This window comes from Labrus bergylta, chromosome 7 (assembly GCF_963930695.1).
Source record: "Labrus bergylta chromosome 7, fLabBer1.1, whole genome shotgun sequence".
In the NCBI taxonomy this organism is placed as follows: Eukaryota; Metazoa; Chordata; class Actinopteri; order Labriformes; family Labridae; genus Labrus; species Labrus bergylta.
In genome coordinates this window covers 5,945,153-5,969,009 of record NC_089201.1, presented here as the reverse complement: position 1 = coordinate 5,969,009, position 23,857 = coordinate 5,945,153, and the positions used below count along the sequence as shown (strand labels likewise).

General features: G+C 40.1%; 3 protein-coding genes across 3 annotated transcripts; all 3 read left to right on the top strand.

The window, feature by feature from the left end:
* Positions 1-132: 132 nt before the first annotated feature.
* Positions 133-4,977, top strand: LOC109978775 (gastrula zinc finger protein XlCGF57.1-like). Its single transcript, XM_029276259.2, is given in 4 exon segments — positions 133-421; positions 2,227-2,673; positions 2,858-3,950; positions 3,953-4,977. Coding segments are annotated over 2 exon segments (480 nt in total). The 5' UTR covers positions 133-421; positions 2,227-2,673; positions 2,858-3,763; the 3' UTR covers positions 4,246-4,977.
* Positions 4,978-9,657: 4,680 nt separating this feature from the next.
* Positions 9,658-14,071, top strand: LOC109988337 (zinc finger protein 260). Its single transcript, XM_065956590.1, has 3 exons — positions 9,658-9,932; positions 11,102-11,548; positions 11,733-14,071. The coding sequence occupies exons 1-3, from the start codon at positions 9,761-9,763 to the stop codon at positions 12,920-12,922; spliced, it is 1,809 nt and encodes a 602-aa protein (XP_065812662.1). The 5' UTR covers positions 9,658-9,760; the 3' UTR covers positions 12,923-14,071.
* A 3,170-nt stretch (positions 14,072-17,241) lies between these two features.
* On the top strand, positions 17,242-22,508 carry LOC109988323 (zinc finger protein ZFP2-like). Its single transcript, XM_020639777.3, has 3 exons — positions 17,242-17,507; positions 18,688-19,134; positions 19,319-22,508. Exons 1-3 carry the CDS (start codon positions 17,336-17,338, stop codon positions 20,506-20,508), a joined length of 1,809 nt encoding a protein of 602 aa, XP_020495433.3. The 5' UTR covers positions 17,242-17,335; the 3' UTR covers positions 20,509-22,508.
* Positions 22,509-23,857: the final 1,349 nt, after the last annotated feature.

Here is a 23,857-nt window from a genome sequence, read left to right as displayed (position 1 = left end):
AGACTGTTTGGCTGCTCAAGTCTGACAAGAGAGCCAGGCTGCAGCCACACCCGACTAATTTAAACTGCCTAGCGTGCTCCACACTCCTGTCCACTAGGTGGCGGTAATGTACCTTCACGCTGGTTGTCAACCGCAAAAAAACCTAAAGAAGTAAACACGCGGGAAAAGTTTGTTTGAACGTAACTCTATCTCATCTTCTAGACTTGTATGCTGTCGAAATTCACGTTCAAGTTTAATAAAACAACAACAATGTGTTCAGCTGAGAGTCTGAGAGAGTTTGTCAACGAGTGACTAGCGGCTGCTGCGGAAGACATTTTTGTAGTTTTTAAAATAACTATCGTCGAGTACGAGGAAGAAATCGATCGTCAGCGCAGACTGCGGGATATAGATTTGAAACCTCAAATCAACTTTCACAGAACAGGTGAGGAACTGACTAATGACACAAAAAATGAATGGTAAATGTCACAGTATTATATGCTACGATGGCAGAGAAGTGCAAACACGAAGCATGAGCCCCAAAACATTTTCATTAAGAAACGGGCTTCCTGTAAAAAAACTTATTTGATTTCCAGCTCTTATATAGGGTGAATTAGCCAAATGTGTGACACTGCCTAATGTGGGACACCTAAGCTCAAGTGGGTGTAGGTATTCCTACAACAAATGAAAGTCAATAAAACTAAGGGTTAACACAAGTTGTGATGTCATGTGATCAAAATAACATGACTTCTCAAATGTCCAATCATAGATTAGAATGATACAAGCTTCAAAAAGGAAGTACAGCATGAAGACCACCCAAAGGTCAGAGACATACTGTTTAGACAAACTTAATGTTAAGGATATACATTTCTTATGAATAAAACAATCCTCCTTTTTCTATCTGGATGTTTTTATGATGTGCTTGTTCATCAAAAAATATTATATTATGTTGTAAACAAACCCTATATTTGTTATTTTAAATTAAAATTTCCTTTGTCCCACTTAAGGAAAAATGGGACACTATGATTTATCTAATGTGGGACAGTTTTTTGCATTCAAATATGCCTGTTATGATTGTATGCATTTCCTGTTTAGTGGAGCTATTTGTTGGCTTATTGGTAGTTTTTTCCATGCTGAATGACATATTTTTAAGAAACCCAAGTACATCTCTGGTAAAGATACGATTAAATTGGTTATGTTGCATATTTCTATGTGGAAATACACAGTTTTGAAGACTAGTCGATCAATTAGTCAATTAGTCAACAAAATAGTATTGGTGTTAGTTGGCTAAGCATTCTTTTGTTCAGGACAGACATATGGAATAGAAAATATTTAAAAATTTTAACATAGTAACATTACAATTCTTTAAATAAATTAATGCATAAAATGTTCATTACATTCTGCTTTCTCTGCATGTCAGATATGGTGATATAATAGCCTATTGTCTTTCTACTAAATGCATCAAAACTATTATTGTCCTTTTTTAGTGTTTTGTAACACCAATAACATTGTAAATGGTAAAATTACAGAACATTGGATTGCACATTTTAGACTTGAGTGTGACAGACTTGAGAGGTTTTCATACTTGAAATAAGGTGATTTAGGCCTTTTAACATAGACTTTTCAGTGTCCCACATTTAGAACAGCACCGTCCCACATTAGGAAATGCAGATTGTCCGAGACAATTTGGCACTAAGACTACTGATATGGGATTTCAGAGTGGTACTGGGTGAGGATTTAATGTATAGCTTCATGTTGCAATACACCCCAGAAGTCTAAAATGCAAAAATTGTCCCACATTAGGCCACTTCACCCTAGGTATAGTATATTAGTTATTGTGCTGTAAAAACAAACAGTGCCAACTAACAATACTTAATGCAAATGGGGGAAGTATCCCTTTAAGGAAACATGCTATGTTGAAGTGCTGAATGGTCTGGATTTGTTTGGACAAGAGAAGGTAGGCAGTTTATGGCACCCCCACACGGCCATTTAGGATGCCCCTTGATTTTCCAGATATAGTATATATTATTCCAGATAATGAAATACAGATTAAACATACCAACCTGCTATGTGACACATGCACACATCACAGTTGTGATGTAAAAACTAAATTACATTCAGCCCTATTTCCAGTGCAGCACATCTTTGTTTATGGATAATTGTCTGTGTCAATCTTTCTGAAGTTCCTACCTTTCAGTCACTTTGTTGTTGTGGGACACTTTAGTAAATGTTTCGTTTGTGTTCCTCCAGATGTTCCACAGCAACATGTCTGTAAGGAGGAGGAGGAGGTTTTGGTCGACCAGCAGCTCTGTAATCAGGAGAGGAACTCCAGTCCAGACCAAGAGGAGCCAGAGCCTCCACAGATTGAAGAGGAGCAGGAGGAACACTGCAGCAGTCAGGAGGGAGAGCAGCTCGTACTGAAGGAGACTGACACATCCATGTTGACTCTTACTCATGAGGAGAGAGACCACAGTGAAGCACAACTACTAAATGAACATCAGCCCATTTCTAACAGCTCGCATGATGCTGAAGATCAAGATCCCACAGAAAGTGAGCACATCAACAAGGGACTAACTTCTGCTGAAGACAAATTTGTAGTTTCAAAAAATACTAACGTTGAGTATGAGGGAGGGATCGATTGGAAGAGCAGACTGCTGGATATCGTTTGGAAACCTCACATCTACCTAAACAGAATAGGTGAGGAAAAAGCAAACTATGCTAAACTAATGCAAAGGGAGTTAGGGTTTATATTTGCTTCCTGTGGCGATGTAATCATTGAGAATAATGGAGAACAAGAATTTTAAAAAAAAACTACTGAGATATAACGCCTCAACATACTCTGCATTCTTCATTTTACTGTATTTCGTTTGTGTTCCTCCAGATGTTCCACAGCAACATGTCTGTAAGGAGGAGGAGGAGGTTCTGGTCAACCAGCAGCTCTGTAATCAGGAGAGGAACTCCAGTCCAGACCAAGAGGAGCCAGAGCCTCCACAGATTGAAGAGGAGCAGGAGGAACACTGCAGCAGTCAGGAGGGAGAGCAGCTCGTACTGAAGGAGACTGACACATCCATGTTGACTCTTACTCATGAGGAGAGAGACCACAGTGAAGCACAACTACTAAATGAACATCAGCCCATTTCTAACAGCTCTCATGATGCTGAAGAGCAAGATCCAGAAGGAAGCGAGCTCGGAGACTCAGAATCAACTAGAAAATCAGAACCAAAGAAAAAGCTTCCCAAAAGAAGAATTCAGAACACTAAAACATCAGACACTCACTGTAATCTGAATGTAATGAAAAGTCTTTTAAATGTGACACGTGCGGCAAATCTTTTAAGATAAAGTCAGAATTCGCATGTCCACAGAGGTAGGAAGACCCATACTTGCAATACTTGTGGGAAAATATGCGGTTCAAAATCAATACTGATAATTCATAAATAAACTCACACAGGTGAGAGGCCTTACTCCTGCAGCATCTGTGATAAAAGATTCATCTGCCAGAGCACATTGAATCGTCACAACACGATTCATAAAGGTGAAAAGCTGTTTACCTGCACAACATGCAGCAAATCATTCAGATCAAAGGGTATTTTGACAATCCACATTAGAACACACACAGGTGAGAAGCCGTTTACCTGCACAACATGCAACAAAACTTTCAGAACAAAAAGTCATTTAACAGCCCACACTAGAATACACACAGGTGAGAGGCTGTTTACCTGCACAACATGCAACAAAACTTTTGTAACAAAAGATCATTTAATAGCCCACATATAGGAAAAGATTTACGATGCTAGCAACTTTGAATCGTCACATTCGCTCTCATACAGGTGAAAAGGAGTACACCTGTGGTACCTGTGGGTCATCATTCAGCAGGAGAGGTTATTTGAATAATCACATTGAACAAATTCATTCAAGTAAAAAGCCGTTTACCTGCACAACATGTAGCAAATTTTTTAGATTTAAAAAAAAGTTTGATAGTCCACATGCATGGACACAGGTGGGAGGCCGTTTACCTGCACAACATGCAGCAAATCTTTCACATTAAACAGAACTTTCACAACCCACATGAAAATACAGACAGGTGAGAGGCCTTTCTCCTGTAGCATCTGCAATAAAAGTTTCATTTGCAAATCAGTATTGAATTGGCACTACTCGATTCATGAAGGGGAACAGCTGTTTACCTGCACAACATGCAACAAGTCTTTCAGATTTAAAAGTAATTTAACAGGACACATGAGAACACACACAGGGGAGAAGCCTTACTCCTGAAGCACCTGTGGGAAAGGATTTGCGCTGCAGTCAACTTTGACTTGTTACATTCACTCTCATACAGGTGAAAAGCCATCCACTTGTGGTACATGAAAAGTCGTTTAAATAAGCACATAGAAATTCATGAAGGTTAAAATGGTTTACCTGCACAACGTGCAGCGGGTCAAAGTTTGTGGTGACCTGACGGTTCACATGAGAAGATCTCACACAGGTGAGATGCCGTACCTTTGTAAGTTCTGGAAAGATTCTTTGATTCTTTTTTTTGATCAGATGAAACCACATGCAGATAAGAAGTTATGAGTATGCAGATGTGATTTGGTTCAAGTGATGGCTCTGAATCAACACTGAGGATTTCTGTTCATCAGACCTGCAGATGCCCATGACTGACAATCAATAAATTGCATATTGTAACTTTTGATGTAAGTTGCCTAATCACAGTTTAGCTTATTTTAAGAAAAGTTACCGAGTTAACCCTTGTTTTTAAAGTACCGTTTCTTTTGATTTATAAGATTTATTTTTGGGGCGTTTAGCTTTTATTTGAAAGGACAGTGTGTTGAGTAGGAAACCCAGTCATCACAGAGTGGTGATTGACATTCATGAAAGGAGCCACAGGTCTGACCCTCACCCAGGACACCCACTTGGAGTATTATATCACCCATACATTTGGCACCCTGCATTGTATTGTTTTTAATTGTAAAGAAATATAAATCAATAAAATCATTACACAATCAATATTCTGGGTATTTCTTTGATTCCCTAACATGAAGTGTTTCTGAGTATCAAGATCCAAAAGGACACAGGCACACAGACTCAGAATCAACAAAAATTTCAGAACCCAAACCAAAGTTAGGCATGGAGTCCCACAAGGTTCTTTCCTTGGACCGATTCTCTTCTCATTCTCAGCTATACGTATCAATAAAGCCTGATGACCAATCAGTTATGTAAACTAGAAGCATGCCTGAAGTCAGGACCCGGTTGACCAGAAAATTTTGCTGCTTACCTCAGACAACTCTGAAGTTCTTGTGTTTGGCGCTAAAAACCTCAGAGAGACTTTCTAATGATATAACTGTTCTTAATGGCATCCACCTGGCATCTAGCACCAATGTTAGTATTCTAGGAGTTCTATTTGATCAAGATACTTTATGTCCTTCAACTGTCACATAAAACACATTTTAAGGACAGCCTATTTTTCACCTACGTAAAATATCTAAAATCAGGCATATCCTGTCACAAAATGATGCAGAAAAGCTACTTCATGCATTTTTTACCTCCAGGTTGGATTATTATAACTCTTTTACCAGGGTGCTCAGAAAGTCTCAAAGATCTACACTAGTCCAAAGTGCTGCAGCTCATGTAATGACTAGAAATAGGAAAAGGGAATACATTACTCCTGTATTGGCTTCTCTGTACAATATAGAATAGATATTCAAATCCTTCTTCTCACTTAAAAATCTCTAAATGGCCAGGCACCATCTTATCTTAAAGAGTTTATAGTGCCATATTACCATATTACCCTATAAGTACATTCACTCCCAGAATGTAAGCATGGTTGTGGTAGCTACAGTATCTAAATGTACTATGGGAGGTAGAGCCTTCAGTTATCAGGCCAGCTCATGTTACCTACTATATTCTCTAAATGTACTATGGGTGGTAGAGCCTTCAGTTATCAGGCCTGCTCGTGGTATAGTCTCTAAATGTACTATGGAAGGTAGAGCCTTCAGTTATCAGGCCTGCTCGTGGTACCTACAGTCTCTAAATGTACTAAGGGAGGTAGAGCCTTCAGTTAACAGGCCGACTCGTGGTACCTATATTCTCTAAATGTACTATGGGTGGTAGAGCCTTCAGCTATCAGGCCAGCTCATGTTACCTATATTCTCTAAATGTACTATGGGTGGTAGAGCCTTCAGTTATCAGGCCTGCTCGTGGTATAGTCTCTAAATGTACTATGGGTGGTAGAGCCTTCAGTTATCAGGCCTGCTCGTGGTACCTACAGTCTCTAAATGTACTAAGGGAGGTAGAGCCTTCAGTTATCAGGCCTGCTCGTGGTACCTACAGTCTCTAAATGTACTAAGGGAGGTAGAGCCTTCAGTTAACAGGCCAACTCGTGGTACCTATATTCTCTAAATGTACTATGGGAGATAGAGCCTTCAGTTAGCAGGCATACTTGTGATTCCTACAGTCTCTAAATGTAATGTGGGAAGTAGGTAGGGGTGTAACGGTACACAAACATTTCGGTTCGGTACGGTTCTCAGTCGAGAAGCTTCGGTTCGGTACATTTTCGGTACAGTAAAGGGACCTGATGCAACACTTTTTTTTCTTTATTAGGAACATTTAGAATTTTCCTTTTACACATTGGGCTAAGTGCAGCATCGCCAGTTCAGACTTGTACACCTGCTCAGGTTACTTTTTAATAACATTTTAAATTAAACATTTAAAAAAAAAAACATAAAATTAACTCATGCTGCATCCTTCAAGCGAAAGAGTCTCCAATAAATAAAAGACATGAATGATATAAAGTAGTTTAGAATGAAATGAAGTAATTAATATAGCTTATATGTAAAAAAAAATCTTTTTAATTACAGTGACACCTTTTAGTTTATGAAGGCAACAGTTTATTGATTAATAAACCCTAATCACATCTGGGACAGTATAGTTTCATCGCAGAACTATTAATATTTCCCTCTGTCGATATAAGAACGTCAATGGCATTTGTTATGGCTTTGGCCCGTTCAGAATTACTAGCAAAAGGCTGTCTGTTTTTCCTAGTTGCAGTGATGTTTATGTTCGCGTGGTGCCTTTTCAAGTGCTTTAATAAGTTGGACGTGTTGCCTGCGACGTACCCGATGTCCGCTGAACAACGACGGCCCACTACTCTCGTCTTGTCAACGTCTCTTTGTCCCTTATTGTGGGAATGGGGAGGGAGGGTGTTCATTCTATCATGCTGCAGGTTATGCTCCCACACAGACGCGTCTCCCCCTCCCCTTTTGCGCCGCTGAGCTGTTGGAGCGGGATCATCGCTGAAAATGAAAACTAAACTTAAGAGTACATCCGTAAAAAGAACTCCATCCCGATTATATGCAACTGTCCAAACCGACAGGGCTCAATGAACTAGTAATCTGTACAGTTTGCACAGTTTATGTTTGAACTTTTTTACAAGTTACTAAGTAAAAGCTGTGTCCTATACCAGCGGCCGCAGCCTTCCTCCTCCCTGAGGTGTGCTTCCGCTTTGCGGTCCATGTGGGAGCACAGATTAAAGCACTTTCGTACTCGGATCAGTCCGCCTGCGGACTGGACAGAAGGCCCTGTACCGAAATGGTCGGGTCCGAGTATGTGTACCTTTACACCCCTAGAGGTAGAGCCTTCAGTTATCAGACCTGCTTGTGGACTACAGTCTCTAAATGTACTATGGGAGGTAGAGCCTTCAAATATCGGGCCGGCTCGTGGCACCTACAGTCTCTAAATGTACTATGGGAGGTAGAGCCTTCCATTATCAGGCTTGCTTGTGGTATTTACAGTCTCTAAGGGCGCACTCACACTGTGCAAAGTTGTACCGTACTGTGCTTAAAGGGCCCATATTATGCTTTTTCTGGTGTTATATGCTCTTTAGTGTGTTTTCCAAGTGTCCTGTGCATGTTTAGGCACATCTATTTGCAAAAATTCAAAGTCCGCGTAAACGCGGCTTCTCCTACGTCCTCCTGTTATTTGTAGCATTAGCTGCATGTAACGCTCGGTTCTAGCCCCCTTCAAAAAAAAATTGCCAGTGTGACGTCTTGTCAGTGTGAGATCACTGATCAAAGCCCATTGGCTCGTTGTGGCAAGCCCTGCAGCTCATGTTGCAGGCCCATTAACTTCTGTAGCACGCCCACGATATGCCGTAGCCTGCAGTAGCACAGTAGTGCTAAGCTGCTAATGTTTATGCTGCCCTCGGACGGAGCCAGTGGCTGCATTCAGAGAACCGTGCTGAGCGACTGACCAATTACAGCAGAGCCGACAGGCCGACCACTCAAATCACACTTAGAGAGAGAGTCAGAAGCGAGCCGGTGCATGGAGCGGCAGTACATGAAAACAGACACTTTTTTTTAACTTTAGCTATTGTGAACATACTTTAGTAGGTACATAGATTAAATATATGAACCCTAAAAATGGCATAATATGACCTCTTTAAGCACAATTGTCCCTGCCCATTCCATCACTGGCCTGCACTCACACTCCTCCAGGACTACCTGGGCTATGGAAACTATAAAAAACATGTAACGTTCATAAAATCAAAACAGAGCAGTATTAAAAAAAAATCATCCCCCGTACAGTGTGTGCCCACGATGACAATAACTAATCAGACCTATTTCTTTTTGCGTACCAGGTTGTAAACATGTTAACTTATGCTGCTTTTTTGCCTGTTGTCTTTATGTGACTTCTGATGTTCCTGGAGCCAGACTCAAGCGGACCCTCGACGAACCGCAGGATTTTGCACTTCTGCAATGGCTTCGTTTTCCAAGACCTGGGCCCTTTCTGAATAGCCACAGTTCAGTAGGCAGTACTATTCAGTAGGGAGGTTCAGTATACTGAACTCTCGTGGTCATTCAGTATGCATTTTTTGGGTCCACCTCAGTATACTGAACATTTCAGTATGAATACTAACTTCCGGGTTTTATGCAGTATGGATCGGATGCGTGCTTTCAAGAAATGAATTGTATATTACCACCCACAATGCTGTGCGAAATTAAACGTAAATCGTCACTTCACGTCACTTCTCCAAATCAAAACAAACAAGCATGGATTAATTTAATCAGTTTTTAATCTAGAGTTAAAGTCCCGTCTGAAATCACTACTTTAAATTAACAACAGAAAATAAAACAAATGTCTGCATTATTATAAAACCTTTCTCCCTCTATTTAAATAATGATTTCACCATTTAAATATGTCTTTATTGGTTTATTTTACTTTATATTCTGTATATTTCTGTCTTTCATTTGTACTTTCCTTTATGGAGGCTACTGTATGTTATTTAGTTATTTAATCTGTCTTTTACTTGATTTACATTGTGATGTTGTTTTTTGTTTACCTGACTGTATATGAGCATTACTCTTCTTGAATAAAGCTAAAAAAAACAAAAACAGGTGAATGCGGCCGGTTCGGGAAACGTAAATGACGTCACTTCCATACTTAATGAATCAGAAGAAGTAGGAACAAATATCTGCCTACTGTGCGCGCCTACTGAATAGTAGGTACTAAACAGTATACAGCACGGATAGTAGGTACTGTCTACTGACAGATTGAGTAGGTACTTGGTAATTCGGATGCAGCCCAGAGTTTGCCGCTTGGTTTAGTCATGAACACATATCAGTTTAAAACGGACCCAAAGAGCTGCCGCACCTCCGTTGTCGGTACTTTATAATGTGACACAAAGCGGAAGTACACAAACAAAAGCACCAGTTCCGAAAGCAGCTACATCTCCTTTTAGACTTGTCTGCTGTCATAGTTCATCTTTTTTTTAACATTTAATAAAACAACAACAATGTGTTCAGCTGAGAGTCTGAGAGAGTTTGTCAACGAGCGACTAACGGCTGCTGCGGAAGACATTTTTGTAGTTTTTAAAAGAACTATCGTCGAGTACGAGGAAGAGATCGATCGTCAGCGCAGACTGCTGGATATAGATTTGAAACCTCAAATCAACTTTCACAGAACAGGTGAGGAACTAACAAACTAAACTGACAGAAAAATACAATGTAATATTACAGTATTAATTACTTTAATTCATGTTAGTAAAGTGACCTTATCAGACATTAAGGAAACATGCTATGTTGAAGTGCTGGCTTCTCTGACAACAATGCAGCAGTCAGTATGTCCTCCTTCTTCATTTTAATATTGGTCCTTAATGGCCTGGTTTTGTTTGGACCAGAGAAGGTAGGTGGTTCTAAGAAACCCTCAGATGGCCGTTTTGGACGCCCCTCAGTTTGCCAGATATGAGACCAGTTATCACGGTTAATAGAATAGAATAGAATGACTTTATTGATCCCAAACTGGGAAATTGTGGCGTTATAGCAGCAGGTTATCCAAACACACAATATTAGTAGAAAAACACAACATTAGCAAATCTAAACACAATATAATATTAAATACAAAGTGAATAAGCACTAAAAATATCAAAACTAAGAATGGGAATATATACAACTAGGATTTAACTTAGCATTACTAGTCTTAAATATGAAAGATTAAATGTACATGTGCAAAAAACAGAGTTGTAAATGGACAGTATTGACATAAGGAGATGTGCAATCAGTGATACATAAGTTAAAGTGCGTGAGTGTAGACATGTTATCAGCAGAGACTATTCAATATAACGGCGAGTAGACAGACAAATGAAATGAACTTGAGTGCAGGGATAATTTGTAAATTTAACATGTGCAAAACAGATTACAGTATGGAGAGACAGATATTATCATGATGACAGTTCTGTGCTCGCATGAGGTGAGCTGTTGTACAGAGTTATGGCCTTCGGTAGGAAAGATTTGCTGTATCAGACACACTTTTACCGTGGATTACGCATGAAAAACAAGAAAACTGGCGTTTTTTGGTTGCATCAAACTACAGAAAAGTGGCGGTATGACGTGCCTCAGGTCACATGATTGACATTGCACGTCCTGCTATGTGACACATGCACACATCAGAGTTGTGATGTAAAAACAAATTTACATTCATCCCTTTTTGCAGTGCAGCACATCTTTGTTTATGGATAATTGTCTGTGTCAATCTATCTGACGTTCCTACCAATAAAAAAGCCTTTGAGCTGTGACAGTCCCTTTGTTGTTGTGGGACACCTTAGTTAGTATAAATGCTTTTGTTTGTGTTCCTCCAGATGTTCCACAGCAACATGTCTGTAAGGAGGAGGAGGAGGTTTTGGTCGACCAGCAGCTCTGTAATCAGGAGAGGAACTCCAGTCCAGACCAAGAGGAGCCAGAGCCTCCACAGATTGAAGAGGAGCAGGAGGAACACTGCAGCAGTCAGGAGGGAGAGCAGCTCGTACTGAAGGAGACTGACACATCCATGTTGACTCTTACTCATGAGGAGAGAGACCACAGTGAAGCACAACTACTAAATGAACATCAGCCCATTTCTAACAGCTCTCATGATGCTGAAGATCAAGATCCCACAGGAAGTGAGCACATCAACAAGGGACTAACTTCTGCTGAAGACAAATTTGTAGTTTCAAAAAATACTAACGTTGAGTACGAGGGAGGGATCGATTGGAAGAGCAGACTGCTGGATATCGTTTGGAAACCTCACATCTACCTAAACAGAATAGGTGAGGAAAAAGCAAACTATGCTAAACTAATGCAAAGGGAGTTAGGGTTTATATTTGCTTCCTGTGGCGATGTAATCATTGAGAATAATGGAGAACAAGAATTTTAAAAAAAAACTACTGAGATATAACGCCTCAACATACTCTGCATTCTTCATTTTACTGTATTTCGTTTGTGTTCCTCCAGATGTTCCACAGCAACATGTCTGTAAGGAGGAGGAGGAGGTTCTGGTCAACCAGCAGCTCTGTAATCAGGAGAGGAACTCCAGTCCAGACCAAGAGGAGCCAGAGCCTCCACAGATTGAAGAGGAGCAGGAGGAACACTGCAGCAGTCAGGAGGGAGAGCAGCTTGTACTGAAGGAGACTGACACATCCATGTTGACTCTTACTCATGAGGAGAGAGACCACAGTGAAGCACAACTACTAAATGAACATCAGCCCATTTCTAACAGCTCTCATGATGCTGAAGATCAAGATCCAGAAGGAAGCGAGCTCGGAGACTCAGAATCAACTAGAAAATCAGAACCAAAGAAAAAACTTCCCAAAAGAAGAAGTAAGAACACTAAAACATCAGAAACTGACTGTAATCTTCACCAGGGGGAAAAGTCTTTTAAATATGACACATGCGGCAAATCTTTTAAGATAAAGTCAGGATTACAAAACCATCTTAGTGTCCACAGGGCTAAAGCGATGCATACTTGCAATACTTGTGGGAAAATATGCAGTTCAAAATCAGTGCTGATAATTCATAAAAGAACTCACACAGGTGAGAGGCCTTACTCCTGCAGCATCTGTGATAAAAGATTCATCTGCCAGAGGACATTGAATCGTCACAACACAATTCATAAAGGTGAAAAGCTGTTTACCTGCACAACATGCAGCAAATCATTCAGAAGAAAATGTCATTTAACAAGCCACATGACAACGCACACAGGTGAGAAGCCGTTTACCTGCACAACATGTGGGAAAAAATTCACTCAGAAACGGTCGTTAGGTTCACACATTCACATTCACACAGGTGAGGGGCTGTTGTTTACCTGCACAACATGCAACAAAGCTTTCAGAAAAAAAAGTCATTTAACAGACCACATTAGAATACACACAGGTGAGAAGCCGTTTACCTGCACAACATGCAGCAAATCATTCAGATTAAAACGTAATTTAACAATCCACATTAGAACACACACAGGTGAGAAGCCGTTTACCTGCACGACATGCAGCAAATCATTCAGATTCAAACGTAATTTAACAATCCACATTAGAACACACACAGGTGAGAAGCCCTATTCATGCAAAACATGTAAGAAAAAATTCACTCAGAAATCGTCCTTAAACTCACACATTCACATTCACACAGGTGAGAGGCTGTTAACCTGAAAAGATTAGATTTACGATGCCGGCAATTTAGAATCGTCACATTCGCTCTCATACAGGTGAAAAGGAGTACACCTGTGGCACCTGTGGGTCATCATTCAGCAGGAGAAGTTATTTGAATAATCACATTGAACAAATTAATTCAAGTAAAAAGCTGTTTTTCTGCACAACATGCAGCAAACCTTTCACATTCAACAGTACTTTGACAACCCACATGAAAATACAGACAGGTGAGAGGCCTTTCTCCTGTAGCATCTGCAATATAAGTTTCATTCGCAAATCAGTATTGAATTGGCACTACTCGATTCATGAAGGGGAACAGCTGTTTACCTGCACAACATGCAACAAGTCTTTCAGATTTAAAAGTAATTTAACAGGACACATGAGAACACACACAGGGGAGAAGCCTTACTCCTGAAGCACCTGTGGGAAAGGATTTGCGCTGCAGTCAACTTTGACTCGTCACATTCACTCTCATACAGGTGAAAAGCCATCCACTTGTGGTACATGTGGAAAGTCGTCTAGATAAGCACATAGAAATTCATGAAGGTTAAAATGGTTTACCTGCACAACGTGCAGCGGGTCAAAGTTTGTGGTGACCTGACGGTTCACATGAGAAGATCTCACACAGGTGAGATGCCGTACCTTTGTAAGTTCTGGAAAGATTCTTTGATTCTTTTTTTTGATCAGATGAAACCACATGCAGATAAGAAGTTATGAGTATGCAGATGTGATTTGGTTCAAGTGATGGCTCTGAATCAACACTGAGGATTTCTGTTCATCAGACCTGCAGATGCCCATGACTGACAATCAATAAATTGCACATTGTAACTTTTGATGTAAGTTGCCTAATCACAGTTTAGCTTATTTTAAGAAAAGTTACCGAGTTAACCCTTGTTTTTAAAGTACCGCTTCTTTTGATTTAGAAGATTTATTTTTGGGGCGTTTAGCTTTTATTTGAAAGGACAGTGTATTGAGTAGGAAACCCAGTCATCACAGAGTGGTGATTGACATTCATGAAAGGAGCCACAGGTCTGACCCTCACCCAGGACACCCACTTGGAGTATTATATCACCCATACATTTGGCACCCTGCATTGTATTGTTTTTAATTGTAAAGAAATATAAATCAATAAAATCATTACACAATCAATATTCTGGGTATTTCTTTGATTCCCTATTAAACAAGGGTGTAATAAGCAGAATAACTTGTAGTGTTTCTGAGAATCAAGATCCAAAAGGACACAGGCACACAGACTCAGAATCAACAAAAATTATTGAACCCAAACCAAAGTTAGGCATGGAGTCCCACAAGGTTCTTTCCTTGGACCGATTCTCTTCTCATTCTCAGCTATACGTATCAATAAAGCCTGATGACCAATCAGTTATGTAAACTAGAAGCATGCCTGAAGTCAGGACCCGGTTGACCAGAAAATTTTGCTGCTTACCTCAGACAACTCTGAAGTTCTTGTGTTTGGCCCTAAAAACCTCAGAGAGACTTTCTAATGATATAACTGTCCTTAATGGCATCCACCTGGCATCTAGCACCAATGTTAGTATTCTAGGAGTTCTATTTGATCAAGATACTTTATGTCCTTCAACTGTCACATAAAACACATTTTAAGGACAGCCTATTTTTCACCTACGTAAAATATCTAAAATCAGGCATATCCTGTCACAAAATGATGCAGAAAAGCTACTTCATGCATTTTTTACCTCCAGGTTGGATTATTATAACTCTTTTACCAGGGTGCTCAGAAAGTCTCAAAGATCTACACTAGTCCAAAGTGCTGCAGCTCATGTAATGACTAGAAATAGGAAAAGGGAATACATTACTCCTGTATTGGCTTCTCTGTACAATATAGAATAGATATTCAAATCCTTCTTCTCACTTAAAAATCTCTAAATGGCCAGGCACCATCTTATCTTAAAGAGTTTATAGTGCCATATTACCTTTCAAGTACATTCACTCCCAGAATGTAAGCATGGTTGTGGTAGCTACAGTATCTAAATGTACTATGGGTGGTAGAGCCTTCAGTTAACAGGCCGACTCGTGGTTCTTATATATTCTCTAAATGTACTATGTGAGGTAGAGCCTTCAGTTATAAGGCCTGCTCGTGGCAACTGCAGTTTCTAAATGTACTAATGGAGGTAGAGCCTTCAGTTATCAGGCCTGCTCGTGGCAACTGCAGTTTCTAAATGTACTAAGGGAGGTAGAGCCTTCAGTTAACAGGCCGGCTCGTGGTACCTACAGTCTCTAAATGTACTATTGGAGGTAGATCCTTCACTGTTAGGCTGGCTCGTGGCATGAACAGTCTCTAAATGTACTATGGGAGGTAGAGCCTTCAGTTATCAGGCTTGCTTATGGTATTTACAGTCTCTAAGGGCGCACTCACACTGTGCAAACTTATATCGTACTGTGCTTAAAGGGCCCATATTATGCTTTTTCTGGTGTTATATGCTCTTTAGTGTGTTTTCCATGTGTCCTGTGCATGTTTAGGCACATCTATTTGCAAAAATTCAAAGTCTGCGTAAACGCGGCTTCTCCTACGTCCTCCCATTAGCTGTAGCATTAGCTGCTTGTAACGCTCGGTTCTAGCCCCCCTCAAAAAAAATTGCCAGTGTGACGTCTTGTCAGTGTGAGATCACTGATCTAAGCCCATTGGCTCGTTGTGGCAAGCCCTGCAGCTCATGTTGCAGGCCCATTAACTTCTGTAGCACGCCCACGATATGCCGTCGCTTGCAGTAGCACAGTCGTGCTAAGGTGCTAATGTTTATGCTGCCCTCGGACGGAGCCAGTGGCTGCATTCCGAGAACCGTGCTGAGCGACTGACCAATTACAGCAGAGCCGACAGGCCGACCACTCAAATCACACTTGGCACACGTGGGGACTCTGAACGTGGGCACTTCAGAGCCTTAGAGAGAGAGTCAGAATCAGGCCGGTGCATGGAGCGGCAGTACATGAAAACAGACACTTTTTTTTAACTTTAGCTATTGTGAACATACTTTAGTAGGTACATAGATTAAATATATGAACCCTAAAAATGGCATAATATGACCTCTTTAAGCACAATTGTCCCTGCCCATTCCATCACTGGCCTGCACTCACACTCCTCCAGGACTACCTGGGCTATGGAAACTATAAAAAACATGTAACGTTCATAAAATCAAAACAGAGCAGTATTAAAAAAAAATCATCCCCCGTACAGTGTGTGCCCACGATGACAATAACTAATCAGACCTATTTCTTTTTGCGTACCAGGTTGTAAACATGTTAACTTATGCTGCTTTTTTGCCTGTTGTCTTTATGTGACTTCTGATGTTCCTGGAGCCAGACTCAAGCGGACCCTCGACGAACCGCAGGATTTTGCACTTCTGCAATGGCTTCGTTTTCCAAGACCTGGGCCCTTTCTGAATAGCCACAGTTCAGTAGGCAGTACTATTCAGTAGGGAGTTTCAGTATACTGAACTCTCGTGGTCATTCAGTATGCATTTTTTGGGTCCACCTCAGTATACTGAACATTTCAGTATGAATACTAACTTCCGGGTTTTATGCAGTATGGATCGGATGCGTGCTTTCAAGAAATGAATTGTATATTACCACCCACAATGCTGTGCGAAATTAAACGTAAATCGTCACTTCACGTCACTTCTCCAAATCAAAACAAACAAGCGTGGATTAATTTAATCAGTTTTTAATCTAGAGTTAAAGTCCCGACTGAAATCACTACTTTAAATTAACAACAGAAAATAAAACAAATGTCTGCATTATTATAAAACCTTTCTCCCTCTATTTAAATAATGATTTCACTATTTAAATATGTCTTTATTGGTTTATTTTACTTTATATTCTGTATATTTCTGTCTTTCATTTGTACTTTCCTTTATGGAGGCTACTGTATGTTATTTAGTTATTTAATCTGTCTTTTACTTGATTTACATTGTGATGTTGTTTTTTGTTTACCTGACTGTATATGAGCATTACTCTTCTTGAATAAAGCTAAAAAAAACAAAAACAGGTGAATGCGGCCGGTTCGGGAAACGTAAATGACGTCACTTCCATACTTAATGAATCAGAAGAAGTAGGAACAAATATCTGCCTACTGTGCGCGCCTACTGAATAGTAGGTACTAAACAGTATACAGCACGGATAGTAGGTACTGTCTACTGACAGATTGAGTAGGTACTTGGCAATTCGGATGCAGCCCAGAGTTTGCCGCTTGGTTTAGTCATGAACACATATCAGTTTAAAACGGAACCAAAGAGCTGCCGCACCTCCGTTGTCGGTACTTTATAATGTGACACAAAGCGGAAGTACACAAACAAGAGCGCCAGTTCCGAAAGCAGCTACATCTCCTTTTAGACTTGTCTGCTGTCATAGTTCATCTTTTTTTTAACATTTAATAAAACAACAACAATGTGTTCAGCTGAGAGTCTGAGAGAGTTTGTCAACGAGCGACTAACGGCTGCTGCGGAAGACATTTTTGTAGTTTTTAAAAGAACTATCGTCGAGTACGAGGAAGAAATCGATCGTCAGCGCAGACTGCTGGATATAGATTTGAAACCTCACATCACCTTATACAGAACAGGTGAGGAACTAACAAACTAAAATGACAGAAAAATACAATGTAATATTACAGTATTAATTACTTTAATTCATGTTAGTAAAGTGACCTTATCAGACATTAAGGAAACATGCTATGTTGAAGTGCTGGCTTCTCTGACAACAATGCAGCAGTCAGTATGTCCTCCTTCTTCATTTTAATATTGGTCCTTAATGGCCTGGTTTTGTTTGGACCAGAGAAGGTAGGTGGTTCTAAGAAACCCTCAGATGGCCGTTTTGGACGCCCCTCAATTTGCCAGATATGAGACCAGTTATCACGGTTAATAGAATAGAATAGAATAGAATAGAATGACTTTATTGATCCCAAACTGGGAAATTGTGGCGTTATAGCAGCAGGTTATCCAAACACACAATATTAGTAGAAAAACACAACATTAGCAAATCTAAACACAATATAATATTAAATACAAAGTGAATAAGCACTAAAAATATCAAAACTAAGAATGGGAATATATACAACTAGGATTTAACTTAGCATTACTAGTCTTAAATATGAAAGATTAAATGTACATGTGCAAAAAACAGAGTTGTAAATGGACAGTATTGACATAAGGAGATGTGCAATCAGTGATACATAAGTTAAAGTGCGTGAGTGTAGACATGTTATCAGCAGAGACTATTCAATATAACGGCGAGTAGACAGACAAATGAAATGAACTTGAGTGCAGGGATAATTTGTAAATTTAACATGTGCAAAACAGATTACAGTATGGAGAGACAGATATTATCATGATGACAGTTCTGTGCTCGCATGAGGTGAGCTGTTGTACAGAGTTATGGCCTTCGGTAGGAAAGATTTGCTGTATCAGACACACTTTTACCGTGGATTACGCATGAAAAACAAGAAAACTGGCGTTTTTTTGGTTGCATCAAACTACAGAAAAGTGGCAGTATGACGTGCCTCAGGTCACATGATTGACATTGCACATCCTGCTATGTGACACATGCACACATCAGAGTTGTGATGTAAAAACAAATTTACATTCATCCCTATTTGCAGTGCAGCACATCTTTGTTTATGGATAATTGTCTGTGTCAATCTATCTGACGTTCCTACCAATAAAAAAGCCTTTGAGCTGTGACAGTCCCTTTGTTGTTGTGGGACACCTTAGTTAGTATAAATGCTTTTGTTTGTGTTCCTCCAGCTCTCCCACAGCAACATGTGAGTAAGGAGGAGGAGGAGGTTCTGGTCGACCAGCAGCTCTGTAATCAGGAGAGGAACTCCAGTCCAGACCAAGAGGAGCCAGAGCCTCCACAGATTGAAGAGGAGCAGGAGGAACACTGCAGCAGTCAGGAGGGAGAGCAGCTTGTACTGAAGGAGACTGACACATCCATGTTGACTCTTACTCATGAGGAGAGAGACCACAGTGAAGCACAACTACTAAATGAACATCAGCCCATTTCTAACAGCTCGCATGATGCTGAAGATCAAGATCCCACAGAAAGTGAGCACATCAACAAGGGACTAACTTCTGCTGAAGACAAATTTGTAGTTTCAAAAAATACTAACGTCGCGTATGAGGGAGGGATCGATTGGAAGAGCAGACTGCTGGATATCGTTTGGAAACCTCACATCTACCTAAACAGAATAGGTGAGGAAAAAGCAAACTATGCTAAACTAATGCAAAGGGAGTTAGGGTTTATATTTGCTTCCTGTGGCGATGTAATCATTGAGAATAATGGAGAACAAGAATTTAAAAAAAAAACTACTGAGATATAACGCCTCAACATACTCTGCATTCTTCATTTTACTGTATTTCGTTTGTGTTCCTCCAGATGTTCCACAGCAACATGTCTGTAAGGAGGAGGAGGAGGTTCTGGTCGACCAGCAGCTCTGTAATCAGGAGAGGAACTCCAGTCCAGACCAAGAGGAGCCAGAGCCTCCACAGATTAAAGAGGAGCAGGAGGAACACTGCAGCAGTCAGGAGGGAGAGCAGCTCGTACTGAAGGAGACTGACACATCCATGTTGACTCTTACTCATGAGGAGAGAGACCACAGTGAAGCACAACTACTAAATGAACATCAGCCCATTTCTAACAGCTCTCATGATGCTGAAGATCAAGATCCAGAAGGAAGCGAGCTCGGAGACTCAGAATCAACTAGAAAATCAGAACCAAAGAAAAAACTTCCCAAAAGAAGAAGTAAGAACACTAAAACATCAGAAACTGACTGTAATCTTCACCAGGGGGAAAAGTCTTTTAAATATGACACATGCGGCAAATCTTTTAAGATAAAGTCAGGATTACAAAACCATCTTAGTGTCCACAGGGCTAAAGAGATGCATACTTGCAATACTTGTGGGAAAATATGCAGTTCAAAATCAGTGCTGATAATTCATAAAAGAACTCACACAGGTGAGAGGCCTTACTCCTGCAGCATCTGTGATAAAAGATTCATCTGCCAGAGCACATTGAATCGTCACAACACAATTCATAAAGGTGAGAAGCTGTTTACCTGCACAACATGCAGCAAATCATTCAGAAGAAAATATCATTTAACAATCCACATTAGAACACACACAGGTGAGAAGCCCTATTCATGCAAAACATGTGAGAAAAAATTCACTCAGAAATCGTCCTTAAGTTCACACATTCACATTCACACAGGTGAGGGGCTGTTGTTTACCTGCACAACATGCAACAAAGCTTTCAGAAAAAAAAGTTATTTAACAGACCACATTAGAACACACACAGGTGAGAAGCCGTTTACCTGCACAACATGCAGCAAATCATTCAGATTCAAACGTAATTTAACAATCCACATTAGAACACACACAGGTGAGAAGCCGTTTACCTGCACGACATGCAGCAAATCATTCAGATTCAAACGTAATTTAACAATCCACATTAGAACACACACAGGTGAGAAGCCCTATTCATGCAAAACATGTAAGAAAAAATTCACTCAGAAATCGTCCTTAAACTCACACATTCACATTCACACAGGTGAGAGGCTGTTAACCTGAAAAGATTAGATTTACGATGCCGGCAATTTAGAATCGTCACATTCGCTCTCATACAGGTGAAAAGGAGTACACCTGTGGCACCTGTGGGTCATCATTCAGCAGGAGAAGTTATTTGAATAATCACATTGAACAAATTCATTCAAGTAAAAAGCCGTTTACCTGCACAACGTGCAGCAAACCTTTCACATTCAACAGTACTTTGACAACCCACATGAAAATACAGACAGGTGAGAGGCCTTTCTCCTGTAGCATCTGCAATATAAGTTTCATTCGCAAATCAGTATTGAATTGGCACTACTCGATTCATGAAGGGGAACAGCTGTTTACCTGCACAACATGCAACAAGTCTTTCAGATTTAAAAGTAATTTAACAGGACACATGAGAACACACACAGGGGAGAAGCCTTACTCCTGAAGCACCTGTGGGAAAGGATTTGCGCTGCAGTCAACTTTGACTCGTCACATTCACTCTCATACAGGTGAAAAGCCATCCACTTGTGGTACATGTGGAAAGTCGTCTAGATAAGCACATAGAAATTCATGAAGGTTAAAATGGTTTACCTGCACAACGTGCAGCGGGTCAAAGTTTGTGGTGACCTGACGGTTCACATGAGAAGATCTCACACAGGTGAGATGCCGTACCTTTGTAAGTTCTGGAAAGATTCTTTGATTCTATTTTTTACAGCATTACATGTGTTAAATGTTAAAGTGGATATTTCTGTGACTCAATATAATATTCATGTTTACTTTTTTCATTCAGAGTTCAACACAGTTAGATGTGGCCAAAAGTGCCAACCAAGTAGGCTACCCTCTGAAATGGTCTTTCAGGGAATCTAGCTTGGCTTTCTCAGCAAAACGCCATGTTGTTCAGAGTTCGTTTTCACCTGGAGCACAAAATCCTGAACACCATATAACTATAGGCTACTCAGGACTTAAGAATGATATCATTGTCATATCTTTTGTAATCATATGTGCATCATTGAATTTATACTATTAATTTCACATTTTGTTTTACTATAGTACAGAAGATTTCTACTGGATTCTGGTTCCCGTTTGGTGCCCAGGTGGTAGATATATGTTAGTGACATGTTTTTATTTGTCATTATAGCTGGACACTTTTACGAAACGTGATCAGTATCAGTGTTTGACGTATAGGCTCAAAGTTAGTATTTGTGTTATCTTTATTCTGGTAACTATTTATAATGAAGCCACAGTACAGATAAATCTTTGTTTAGATTTCCTTAATGGCACAGGGTTTCAGGATGAACACTAACTGGAAACATTAAGGTTATTAGGACAAAAGATGTGTTTAGTTCAATGTTTAGTTCTTTACTAATACTTTGTGATGGAGTCACCCTTTGATATCCATTGAAGTAGACCTCAGAGAGACCCATTTGCCTTTTTAATTAAATATGTGTCTTGTTTGTGTAGTGCACATACTGGTCCGGGGCTCTTACTAATGTTACATCTTTAAACACGGATCTGACAGAATGGACACTTATACTAGACTGAGTTTGAGAGGTGGCAGTACTGTCACTTAATATGTCGAACAAGTCACTATGCACCTTTGTCATATTCATCATTAAATCATTCAGTGCATTAGCAAGCTCTGTGTGTGATTTACCGTCCATGTTGATCCCCCCCTTTGTTCTTATTGTCCTGGCCAGTCATGGTTTTCGTACCATCCCACACTGCCTTTAGGTTATTACCGTGAAATTTGTCCTCTATTTTATTCTTAAAGTGGAGCTTAGCCCTCTTGATTTCATATCTGGCCTCTTTCTGAGCTTCTGCTTTCTCCACAACCCCACCATGCACAAACGTGTCATGTTTCCTGTGCAGTGCTATATGTGTTATATTTTAGGATTATCAAGGCACAAGAATTAAAGTGTCAGAGGAAATGGCGTACAGTTTGTTGCCTCTACCTCTTCATTGTTAAGAGAGCAATTATGGATTATTATTTGTATTTATTTTCCTAAATAAAGCATGTTCTTTGAAAAAAATGTGTTCTGATTATAACAATAATTATTTCATAATAATGAACAAAATAACTAAACAATAAAGCTAAAAATGAATATACTAATACAAGTTATTCACATTCATATCTAATTATGAGTTTGTATTTCTTTCGCAAATATTGAATACGGTCTCCTGAGGCCACAGAATTACAACAGCAACAGTAATGACTTCCTATGAAACTGAGTAATTGAACAATGAAGCTCAAACAAATAAGATCATATGTTGTTATTGTTATATTGTTGTCAGTATCATAATAATGAACATATTTATATATACAGTATTTATAGGTGTATTTGTAGTTCTTGCGCTCATCCAGCAGATGGTGCTGTTTGTGTCACAACATCCATTCACGCCAGCCCATGCCCATCTGATATCCGCCGCCCGGTGTATCCAATAAGAACAGTGAAGGGGAGGCATCTGATCCCGCCCCATTCCACGATCTACGCAGGGAGTGCACCAGAGCAGTTGGGGGTCAGTGAGCGCTGAAGGTGATATCAGAGAGAGAGACCACAGTGAAGCACAACTACTAAATAAACACCAGCCCATTTCTAACAACTCTCATGATGCTGAGGATCAAGATCCAGAAGGAAGCGAAAATGTTCTCATTATGATAGAAATAATACTAATTTTGGATATAAAACTAAAGCTGAAAACAGAACAAAAAGCCGCACAAAAAACAAACGTTTTGCTTTGTCTTCTTTTTCTCGTTGTTAAATGGCAGATGACCAGCCTCAAGGTGCATAACCGCAAGCTGCCGCCACCTACTGACTATTTATAAACAAGCCAACAAACATGTTATTTAAGGCTCCAGTCTGTAAGATATCTGCTGATTGAAATTATAAAGTGACCATGATCAGACTTTAAGGAAACATGCTGTGTTGAAATGCTGGCTTCTCTGACAACAATGCAGCAGTCAGTATGTCCTCCTTCTAACTTTAGATTCTGCTCCTGAATGCTCTGGATTTGTTTGGACCAGAGAAGGTAGGCGGTTTTAAGGTGCCCCCACACGGCCATTTTGGACGCCCCTCAGTTTGTCAGATATGAGAGCAGTTATCAGGTCAACAGGTGTTGCAGTGATGGAAGCGGGCAAGAGAAGTGGTTCAGATAGAAGTGATTGTACCCGACCTAAAAAGCCTCTGCATGTTTCTAATAAGCTCCACGAGCAGAAACGTGCTCAAACTAGGATCAATATTGGAGATGCTTTTGAAAAATGGAGAGAGGTTAGAACACAGAAAGGTTTACAGACCCATGCAGAGCTGGATAAACACTGAAGCTTCAGGGTCCACCACATGGTGACCTGTGTGAGCATGGACTCTAGAGAGGAGGGGGGGCG